Source organism: Bactrocera oleae, chromosome 5, assembly GCF_042242935.1.
Source record: "Bactrocera oleae isolate idBacOlea1 chromosome 5, idBacOlea1, whole genome shotgun sequence".
Taxonomy (NCBI): Eukaryota; Metazoa; Arthropoda; class Insecta; order Diptera; family Tephritidae; genus Bactrocera; species Bactrocera oleae.
In genome coordinates this window covers 9,177,064-9,189,098 of record NC_091539.1, presented here as the reverse complement: position 1 = coordinate 9,189,098, position 12,035 = coordinate 9,177,064, and the positions used below count along the sequence as shown (strand labels likewise).

The following is a 12,035-nucleotide window of genomic DNA, read 5'->3' as shown; positions in this document are numbered from 1 at the left end:
TAAACACGTTTATAAAATAACTTCATTTTTACTGGCATCAATACGATTTTATTTCACACTTTTTTAAGAAACGCATAATTCCAACTGCAAATTAAGCAATAAATTCCCCCATAAACTATATCGTCAACTCCCCACCAGCACAACAAATTTTTACTGCAGCTGTGCCATTGGCAGCATTACGAATTGAGTTGTATCGCTATGTTTTGGCTTTAAATAAGTGTTGTACTCCTCTACTTCTTCTTGGGTTTGACAACATTATAGGCAATGATGAGACCTATCACAGCATAAGTAGCCTTAGCAACCTGGAGTTGTACATGGAAAAAAAGGGTTTATATAATTCTTGCATTCAGTTTTTCTCATGCATGCATATACTGACATTTGCGCGACCACGCATTGTGGAGCCATTGAAATGTTTCGACAGTCCAGACAATTTAGCATCCTCAGCATGTGAATCTCCAGCCATTTTGCTGAAAGCATATAAATTTTACTTATTTTGTATTACTAACTTTTTATTTTTACACTCACTTGCTTTATAATTTAGCCTGTTAGCGGATGGAAAAATATTCGCTGATACTTGCAGACAACTGTCAAAATTTCGAGGTTAGGTTATGTAAGTGCGAAGTCGAAGTCGAATTCGAAATGAGCTGTCAAATTGACAGTGCTAAAACTGCCTTGCCGGCATACAGAATGATAAGGTAGTGCAAGGTTATTTGAATGATGTTTTATTAACGAGACTACATATACGCGTACTATTTTTTGCTCGTATTTTTTATTTCCGCTGAAAGTTAAATACTTATAGCATATAAATTTGTGCAGACTATTTTGTGTTACGAGGTTAAGCATGTTGTTGTTGTTGTTTGGTTTAAATCATTCTTGAAATAATTCTAGAAGATGCAGTGTAGACAGTGCTTGGCGTTATATTATTTTAGGTTTGCTCCGATTAATGTTTTTGTAATGATTGAAAATAAAGGCCGAAAAAACACTGGCGGTATAAACTTCTTTCGTTAAATATGAAGTGAACGGTAAAGAGAGTTCGAAAATAATTCCGTTCGCAAGCTGCAATGCATAATTTTTATTCATTCTAAATGACATGTGAAAAATAAAATTCGGTTGCAACAATAAAAGAAAAAAGTTTTATTTCATAATTTTAACATATATGTATAAAATGATCACAAAAAAAAAAAAAAACAAAAAAACCTGTCACTAACGTTAGTTCCCCTTTATTATTACATATATTTTTTAAAAGAAACAACTTTCAATTTATTTGCTTTTATAGATCTTTTATTCCACATTTTGTTTGCTCATTTTCTAGGTGTACTATGTGTAATTAAATTTTCATATACAATAGATAATTTACTTATTTCGAAGATTCATTGTTTATTTGATTTCGTGCGTTTTCTATTCAGAATTTATTAATATTTATTTTACTTTGATTTCGCATTAATTAGAATCTAGTGTTTAAAGCTACAAGATTATGGAGTACTCGCATAATGTGCGGAATAAATGAGTGTGTGTGCATATAGATTTTTATGTTTCTTTTTTCAATATATTTACAATGCTTAAGGCGTAGCAGTAAATTAAGATAGAAATGATAATTTTGTGTCTATTTTATTTTAATGTGTAATCAATTTAAATTTGTGTGAATTGTTATACTTAATTTTTTATTTTGTTAGATTTTTTTTTAAGAATTATTTTATGTAATTTATTACTTCATCTAAGTTTTTTTTATTATACTTATTACCTTTTTTTGTTAATTGCATATTTGTAAAATTATTTTGTATTATTAATTAATATTTGTTATTATTATATGTTTTTATTATACTTTTTTATGTTTTTTTTTTATTTTACTCTAATATATTTTTTAATATTTTTATAATTTTATATATTTTTTTATTATACTGATACTATTTGGTTGATATTATAATAGTTATTAAACTACTTTCTTTTTAAAATCTTTTATTTTCTATTATTACTTATTGATTTTTGCATTATTAATAGTATATATGTTTTTATTTTTTATTTTCATCATTATTGCTCTTTTTTATTTTTATATTAAATACATTTTTATTTTATTTAAACTTTAATATATTTTTTATTATTTTATTATTGTTTTTGGTTTTATTTCAATTTAAGTTTTATTTCGTGTTATTTGGTTAGCATTTGCTTTTATAAAATTTATATTACATCTAGCAGTTAGTAATCAAAGAACACTTTCGGACTTGCAAAGCTTAAAGTAAGAACTCCCTTAATATTAATTAAGTAATTTTCGATTTTAAATTATTATTTATATATTTATGTACATACAACACTGGGTACGAACGTAAAATAAAACTAAAAATTACTAAATTAAATCACAATGAAAATTGCTTACACCTAAAAACTACATTTTATGCTATACATGTTTATATTTTATAATAATTTAAATCGAATTTCAAATCATGTGCTTCAAAGTAGAAATAGTGTATTTGTTGCTTACTGTAGTTTATACCTTTTCTTTTTTATTTCATTAGATATTTATAATTTCTTTGATTTTGCTTTCATTTAAATATATTTAATGTATAATTTGTGCTTCAAATGCATTTTTACCGCTTCTCACATACTAACATATACATACATATATCTTTGCAATATTGACAGTGGCAGTAAATGCTCAAAACTACTGTTAACATACAAACATTGTTTATATTCGTGTGAATTTATTGATCATGTCGCTGCATGTAGTGTCAATTGTTTCTATTAAATACAATATTAAATGTGAGATTTTTTCGGTCAGCTGCGAATTTTTCTGTGGTAAAAGCTTCGTTGTTTGTTATATATTTAAAATTATAATATTTTAATGTGCACTTATTAGAAAAAATAGTGTTTACATTGCGTATTTTTTGTGCGGTGAGTTTTAACAATCGAAATAAAATCGATAGTTATTTGCTTAGGCCAGTGCACATGTGAATTAAATGCAATATTTATAAATCAGCAAGCGCAGTGCATTAAAGCTGATTTTAATGGAAAAACGAAAGTTTTAAGAATTTAATTGTGAACCTAAGTTTTTATTCGATTTAATTAAATTTTGTTAAGCCGTTATTGATCTGAATTGTCAGCAATCTAAGTATTGTCTAGGCAATAATAAAAGTATTGACGCAGATTTTGAAAGACAATGTGAAAATTTTTTTAGATATAATTTTGTTGTGTAATCTTTAACTTTAACTTTATTTGTAAATATCGTTTTTAACTATTTTTTTGTTACAAATTTATGACTTTTGACCAGCTTTATACTTGCACATATTTCCCTGAAGCTCTAAATTTCTACTTTACAAACAATTTTACAAATAATTATATTTTCTCAACAGCATATATATAAGAAAAACTATAATTACTTTCAAATGCTCATATTGTGCGCTCTTTACTTGACTTTCTCCCTAATCTCTTCAATTTAGGTGCATAAAAAACCATGAAACAAGCGTGGGTTTAACGAAAAGCTGCGCATGTTGGCCAATTTACTTCAAAATTTCACTTTTCTTCCAGTATTCTTATAACACCATGCTTGAGTTAAAAAATTTCGCCTTGTACACTACACCCCTCTTACAATAACACATCAATACACATATTTCATCTGCTCTCCAAAGCCATTGACACGCTGCTCTCCTGCTTGATCCGCTTCGCCGCATTCTCAGCGCTCAATAACATTTTCATATCCTTATCATCGTCCACATCGTCACAGATGTCAATCTCTTCTCTATCACATTCATCGTCATCATCATCACACATCGGTTCCTCATCCGCCTCGGCCTCACGTTCGCGTTCACGCTGTTCATGCGCCTCCTGTCGCCTGCGTTGCATTTCCGCTTCCGCCGCCAACAATTGTTGTTGATGTTGGTGTGCTGCTTGTTGTCGACGTTGCGCTTCAGCATGCTGTTCGGCCAATTGTTGTTGATGTAATTGCTGCAGATGTTGTACATGTTGCAAATGTTGTTGTTGATTGTAGGGATGATGTTGCATAACATGTGCGTGCGCCTGTGCATGTGCTTGCTCAGCCAAACCACTCATAGCGCCGTTAGCTAGATCCATGCCGCCACCCATAACACCGCTGCTCCCCACATCATGATGTCGCTTGTGTTTGGATGGTGCGTCGAAGAGTAAACGTGATATGGAGAACGAAGAGATCGGTGAATTGTGTGTACTGCCAGCGGAGTAGGAGGTATTCGTGTCGTCTGAGGTCGGTGTTTCGCGATCACTTTCATCCGATTTCAGTATATCGGCGGCTTCGAGTGATTTCTTATGCATGCCGAGTAGCCAGGGTGCCACCGACTCGTCATCTTTAGCTGATTTCAGTATAGTTTCGGGTAGTGGCAGCGAGTGTCGCACCATGGCACCGTAGAGACCATATTCGGCCATTTTTGTGCTATGGCCCCAACATTTCTCCGTTTTACGCCATTTAGCGCGACGATTTTGGAACCAAACCTGTAAGAAGTAGAGAAAAAGTATACTTTTAGTTATTGATTTTGAGATTTGAAGCTGCGAGTTAGTTAGAGAAACTGAAGAGTGTGGGTTTTAAACTACAGAAAGTCCTGCTGTAAGTCTAACTAGCTACGATATTATAAAGCTCTCTAAGCATTATGCAACGGTTCTATATTTTTTTTATTACCTCAGCTATTTAGTGGTTTTGAAATCTTATCGAACTACATACAGCCACTGATTTTTTTATGAAAAGCGTTTAGAGCTTTTAAAGCTTTCAAGGCATTTTAAAACTGGTTTAAATTTTTTATTGTCTCAAAAATTTAGTGGCTTCGAGATTTTACCGGACTACATATGACCGCTAAATTTTTAAGAAAAGCTTTAAAAACTTTATAAAGCTTAGGACATATAAAACCGATCTGTATTTTTTATTAACTCAAAAATGTAGTGGTTCCAAATTTCTAACCGCTAAATTTTGTAGAAAAGCTTTTAGAGTTTAGAAAGCTCTCTAGGCATGTTGAAACGATTCAATATTTTTATTGTCCTGAAAATGTAGTGGTTTCCAATTTTTTGCCGATTATATATGTAAAGCCGCTGAAATTTTAAGAAAATCTTTTAAAGCTCTCAAGGCATCATATGATTAAATACTTAAAAATACATCGCCAAATAGAAGTCGCATTAAAAAAAACACACAGGGATGCTTTTGAGTGCATAAAATACTTGAAAACTTCAAAAAAGCGCTTTAATTTTTTACCTTTTTGTTAATCGTTTCAAGAAAATGTAAAATGTGGTTTATGTTTCGGTTGCTTTTATTATTATTTTTTTTAATGTTTCTTGTGTGTTTCTTTCATGTTCCACTTGTTCATTTGCAACGCTGTCAATTGTTAAATGCATTCAAAAGTGAAAAAATATGATTGGCAGTACTTCTATGCCATAGGAAATCATATTAATAACTTCTGCTTTACTTACTCAGCATTTGCCAATGTAATTATGTAATTAGTAATGAGCACGGCCGCCTGCAGCCACTCAACTACTAACGAAAACTCATTGCAACGAAGCAGAAGTGCGCGTATTGAAATTAATGCCTAGCGCCGACAAAGTGTGAGTAGAAGTATATGTATATAATTCTCTGCATATTTTTGGGGGTTAGTTTGGCGCACAAAATGGTGGCGCAGCAAAGGAAATTGAAATAAAATTATTTCCTTTATATAAGTATAGCAAATGCCCCACTCGCAATAACTCGTATATACACGCTTTCACCACCTTTGCGCTATAACGGCACATGCCGCTGGCGCATGCACAGTCAGCGGGTGGTTGCGGCTTTATGCGCGATTTCAGGCTTTGCTATCGAATTGGTTATGCGCTCTAAAGGTCGCCTAGTAAAATTTGTTGAAGTGTGTGGTTTGCCTTATTTGCTTAGTGTATGGAAAAATTTGTTCGTTTGACAAAACTGTGCCTGCTAGTTCTCACATATCGAAATCATATACTCGGTGTATTACTGTTATGTATCTCCTACTACATCGCTTTGGTGTTTGTGTGCACAACAGGATAATAATTAGTTGCTCATTAATCAACAAGGCCTAGTTGTATCTAATAATAATGATGCTGCGTTTGAAGGCCAATGCTGTCACGTTGAGAACGTGTGCACTAAGTTTGAAGCAAAAAAAAAAAATTATAATAATAATTTCGCTACCATTCATCTAAAAGTGTTAATGGTCAGCTGAATTTGCGCGCATCATCAAATAAAGACCAGTAAATAAAATAAAATAATGGAGAAAAGCAAAAACAAAAGCAACAACAAACCGCATACCGTTCACTACGCTCAGCACCGACCGCCTTCATGCATTGTTGTGCCTTCTTTTCACAGCAAAAGGAATTGAAATTTGATATTTAATTAAAAGAATTCATTCAAAATATGAGCACATTTCTATCATACTACATTTCGCAGTTTCATATATATGAATGTGTGCATATATTTATACATGCATGGCGATTTGAGCCTTTGCTATGTGCTTTAATTAAAGAAAATGTATTTTTTCATTGCAAATCGCGCGGATTTCGGTGTGCGTGTATGTGCTTAAAAATGTAAAAATATTTGGTCATTTCAAATGTGGCCTTGTGTAAATATTTATATATTAAATTTGTGCGATTTTATATGTGATATGTGTGAAAAAGGTTAGCAGCTGACAGTAGCGGTCGCATAAGGTGAGCACTAAGTGGTGCATATATGATTTGTTGCTGGCACACTTTTGTGATTTTGTTGAAATTTGTTGTTTGTAGAGAAATAATAATAATTTGATTAATGGCTTAAATTGCAGTGATAATTCGATTAATGGCATTATTTGCGCGGAGATAACTGTTTCATCAACCCTTAAAATACATTCGCGATCTCTTCGATTCTTGCCAGTCTCTTCAATTTCCAGCACCACAAGCAATAGAAATCCAAAGCACGGAAATTTTTGTTCAAAAATAGTTACTTTGGTTTCTCAGTCTTGTCTATATGAATTTTAGTCGAAAAAATTATATCCAAACGTAATATCCAAAGTATAGCAAGAAGGCAACTGTCTTATCATCGCTTAAAATACATTTTCGTTCTCTACGGTTTTTGCAAATCTCTACTTTTATCACAGACCCAAAGCGATAGAAACACAAATGCGAAAAGTTTTAGTGAAAACAAAGAAATATCGCCTCGCCTGCATGGTTTTAATTTGAAAAGATGATATCCAACCGTTGATGAACCCAAATTATCGATATGTGTATAGCGATCATCAGCTCTACTAAGCACTAAATAAGATAACGATAAAACCCTTTTTTTAACATAGCAAATGATAAACTAACATTTGTCCTCTATAAATCAGCGCTTTTAGTTTAGAGCTTCGAAGTAAAATGAGTCAGTAATTAGTAAATGGATAATAGGATTCGTAATGCAAGATTAGTAGAAATATTTTAAAAGGAGCGGATAAAAACAGGTACAAAGAGAAAAAACGAAAGGGAAAAGGGCTCATAGCTTACAGAGCTCTTAATGAGTAGCTTTGACTTGATTGCGTTATTTGTATGCTCTCTAACCTGACTCATTTGGATTTTTGGTCTTAATTTTTACACTTTGCAACACAACTCGCATAATATTTAGAAACCAACTACCGTTATAATGTTTATGGCCAACTTTCTGCTTGATAAACATTTTGAACATGGAAACCATATTCAAAACTTTGGAGTTTTTTGGAGTTACCTTCTAATATAAGGTGCTTAGGAATTAGGCCAGCCCAGGATTTTCAAAATAAAGTATACTTTAGGCTCAGAGATTAGACCAAGCTAGAATTTTCAAAAATGTATGGTTTTTTATGGTAAGTACACTTCAGGGTCTAATATTAGGAGCTTAAAAGTGTTCGACCAGTCTAAGATTTTAAAAATGAATTTTTTTTACATAAATTACACTTTATACTCTGAGTCCCCAGTCTGGGATTTTCAAAACTCACTTTTTTTTTACTTAACGTACACTTTAGGCTCTTAAAAACATTACTTTATTGGAAGAATATTAAAAACAAAGTATCTCTGTCCAATCCGCTGTAGTGTCGAGCGGTCGTGTGGGTCAGCTTCAGCACGTAACACCATTTTTCTAATCGCGCGATGATGCTATTGGGAAAAGATGGTACTTGAAAGTTTAACTAAAGTTTAATATTTTTTCAATTTTTTTTAGATAGCACGAGTTCCTAGAAACACCGTCGCCATATAGACGATCTTGAAAACATTTGAGTTCTTAGATTGGGGCAGCAGCCACCATATTGTATCAAAATGTTAATATACTAAATTATATGCTTGCAGTCAAATACAGATTTCTTAAGGCTGAACGAGAGAAATTCGTTTACTTTTTTTCTATTTGCACCCAGAATAAATGGTAAATGTCCCTTAAAAGAACCAAATGGAAAGCCTAAGCAAAAACTGACATTGTTTGATCGTTTTTTAAGACTTTTTCACTTTTTTTAGCATCTACTTTTATAGTGCTCTCCGAGCGTAATTTTAATATTCTAGCTTTACTTATTTATGTTCTCTGCAAAATTTTCATGACTCATTCCAATTTTTACTCTTTAATTTTACTCTTTTAAATAGAACGTATAACATTTAGAAACTAACTAGCGTTATACTTGTAATGTGTTTGGTGAGCTTTCAGCTGAGAAAATATTCAAATATGGTGCAAACGGATGTGTTATTAAGGATTGTAGGGGTTTTTTTTTGGGTTTTTCTAATATTTTGCCTTTTATATTTTGTCCAGCGAAAAATTACTTAAGAGCAATAACTGATATATACCTAAATGAAAATCATTTACAAGGAAAATATCCCGTTCTACTTGTAAGCATTTACATTATTTTCCCACAATCATAAATTAACTATACATCAACCCTAATTACTGTAGAGTGGTGCCTCCAATACTTGTTATTCGTGCTTTTCAGCTCTTTCTACTAATTTATCTCTTAGACTCTTATCAACAGTTGCTTGCTACTTAGGCGGCAGTAAATCCCAAAACTAATTAAATAAACGATTGCGAAAAGTCAGTGTGTAACTTTGCTATTTTTACTGATACACGATAATAACGGTAATTGCGAGCATAATAGTGCCAACAACGAACAAGTGTACGCCGAAAAAATAACAAAGCACATTTAAATAGTTCGGTAAATTTCATTCATTTTCATTTACCAAATGAATGTGAATGAAGTGGAAAAAGTACAAGAAAATAGCGCAGAGTTCGTGAAGAAAGCTATTAGGCGCACGAGTAGCAACTCCCGCGGGACAACTTGAGCGGCTGTGTGGAAAAAAAATCAACTTGCAGCGAAAGTTTTTGGCAGCGGGTGCATGGAAAATATTATAACAAGTTGGTGGGTAAATTCGCAACAAGCTTGCGGCGACCGACGCGCACATGACACGCGCTCATTTGCCACAATTTTCAAGTGTTTGCGTGAGAAAAATTGCTCCGCACTTGCAGGCACGCTGCATGTAGACCCGAAATGTGCGTTCTCAGCTGTGCAGCGCAGAGATAGTTTGAGTAGCGGTTAATGTGCAATAAAGGCGAATAGGCGCGAACGCGTGTTGCAATTCTCCAAGGTGCTTTCGGCGGAGGGTAAAAAAGTTACATGCATGAAAAACAGCTACTTTGCTAGTATGCTTGCCTATACAGTGCATTAAAATTAGACAATGTGAAGCGGCAAATAGAAATTTCTTGCACATGACTGAATCACAGCAAAGTTGTTGTTTGCAACTTTTATGTGAAACACCAAATGGGTGCATTATCTATTAGCAGCAACCCCTTATTTGTTTCTTTTCTCGTGTTATTGTTGTTGCTTATGTCAGTGATTTGCTTGTTTTGTTGATTTTACACTTGTTGTTGGGCGCTTGTTTGCTTGTCAGTTACTGTTTCGACTATTTATTCGAGTATTTGTTTAATTTACTTGTTATTATTGTTGTTTTGTTGTTGTAACACTTGTCATATAAATAGCAAATTGAATCAGCTATGAGTTAACAACAACAATTAAACACGCAAATGCACCCTAATTCCAATGTTTCCAAATTTAAGCGAAGCATTGATGCCAGTAAGTTAGAAAAACAATAACAACAAGAAAAAACGTTTACTTGGGCAGCAGCGAAGCTATAATAATACCCCACACAGGTGCATTTCTTATAGCAAAAAAATATATCAAAAGATTTTATGTCGATTTTGATCATTCAGTTTGTATGTCAGCTTTATGCTATAGTGCTGCGATCTCAACAATTTGTTCGGTGTTTATAGCGTTGCCTTGTTTAATAATCTATGTCAAATTTCGTGACCATATCTCGTCAATTAAAAAAGTTTTGCAAACAAGGACCTGATTGCGATCGTTCAGTTTGTATTTCAGTATATGCTATAGTGGGCTGATAAAGGCGGTTCCAAAAAATGAGCAGTTTCTTGAGAAGAAAAGGATGTGTGCGAAATTTCAGTTTGATATCTCAAAAACTGAGGGACTGGTTCGAGTATATATAGACGGACGGATATGTCTAAATCGACTCAGCTCGTAATGCTGATCATTTATATATACTCATATACTTAGAGGGTCTCTTCTTGGAAAACATTTAAAATTCTGTTCAGAATATAAAGATGAGAAAATGTAGCTTGTGCAGTATTGACTTTGATAGAGGTAGCAGTTTTAGCAAATACTCAATTAAGCTTGGAAGCCAACTCCAAAGCATTATTTTCAAGCTCAAAAATAAACAGATCACAAAATTTAAATACAATAAGATTCACTATTTCTTAGCATGAGAGGTCTCTTCAGAAATAGATTTTTATATAACCTCACTTTTTATCCATTATTTTGATTTCAAAATCATACTGCCACATGTTTAAACTCAATTTTGATACGAAGATATCTTTAAAGCATAGATTCTTTTGAAAGAGACTGAAAATCTTAATAAAAATGTGTTAAAAAACTCCGAAAATTTAAAATATTATTGGTACTTATTAGTCGAGTATAAATTGCTGTGGTATGTGATAGAAAACCTCGCGGCTATTAGAGATAGCTCAGTTGTGTACAGCAAGGCTTCTTAAAGCTTATATTGAGCAATAAGATTCTTGGTTTTGGATAACCACTACAAAATCAAACAGAAGCAGTTCTTGTCTGAATTGAGCTGAAAAACGTTCCGGAGTTTACGCCTCTAGGTACAAAGCTTTTATTTTTTTAGTCTAGTAACTACTATCGAGATATAAAATATCGAAATAATTCTAATAATTCTTAAAACAACAAAAATATTGCAGTGAGCTAGTCAAGCCTGAATTGCTTTAAAATTAATTTAATCACCCGTCTCTTTTTCCGCTCTTCCCAACTCTCTGCCCAACCTAAAAGCAATAATGTCACATACGAGTACAGAAATTCAACTGCCAGCTACATTTCACGAGGGTTTAACTGGTCTTAATGTTGTTTCAAATCAAATGAGCGGGTAGTTTTTTGTTGTAACTGGTTTTAAAATATTCAAAAATTTTTGTTGTTTTAAATGTGCATCGATTAGTAGGCTATACAAGTTTGTAATGCCGTTTAAAAACTGATTCGCCCTTCAAAATTGTTGTATTTTTTGTTGTTGCACACAATCATCATTTATAACGTGTTGATTAATGTGTTTAAAAATTTATACTGGCAGTTTAAAGTGTTTTTTATGCACTTCATAGCGTTTAAACAACATTAAGTACCGTTAAACGTTTATTTTTTATTCTCAATGCAAACTGTTGTTGCTAACAAGTGTCACGATATTTACGGTTTTTGTTCTCGTTACAACTTGGTTATAGCTGTTACTTTAATCGATAACAAATATATATTTTTATATGCAACCCTGCAAAAAATGCAACAAGTTCGTTCTAAAGTTAGTTCTAAAGTAACATTTGTCTAAAAGCACTTTTGATCTTTCTATATGGCATAAAGTGTTTCCACTTGTTCGAGTATTCGCTATAAAGAATACCCTTTTTACCGGTTTATACCCAAAAGGCTAATTAATACCTAATTGTATCCTAAAAGTATGTATGTAAATGTATTAGTCACCAACTAATTCATTTCCAATTATACCCTAAAGAG

At 32.7% G+C, this 12,035-nt stretch overlaps 2 protein-coding genes across 3 annotated transcripts in view; both read right to left on the bottom strand.

Moving 5' to 3' along the window:
- Positions 1–25: 25 nt before the first annotated feature.
- The window catches only part of Neb-cGP (ATP synthase membrane subunit K, mitochondrial), a 230,645-nt gene continuing 218,635 nt past the window's right edge, over positions 26–12,035 (bottom strand). The window contains exons 1-3 of one of the 2 annotated variants that reach the window (XM_014238099.3): positions 526–666; positions 377–467; positions 26–302 (exon numbers count right to left, since the gene is read on the bottom strand). In XM_014238099.3, coding sequence (XP_014093574.1) covers positions 231–302; positions 377–463 — 159 coding nt within the window. In that variant the 5' untranslated portion in view covers positions 464–467; positions 526–666 and the 3' untranslated portion in view covers positions 26–230. Of the gene's footprint in view, positions 303–376; positions 468–525; positions 667–12,035 lie in introns of those variants that run through there. The other variant, XM_070109586.1, reaches the window with a different exon arrangement.
- The window catches only part of Vsx1 (Visual system homeobox 1), a 57,868-nt gene continuing 47,947 nt past the window's right edge, over positions 2,115–12,035 (bottom strand). The window contains exon 4 of the mRNA XM_036376843.2: positions 2,115–4,455. Within this exon, the coding sequence (XP_036232736.2) occupies positions 3,604–4,455 (852 nt within the window). The 3' untranslated portion in view covers positions 2,115–3,603. The remainder of the gene's footprint in view (positions 4,456–12,035) is intronic.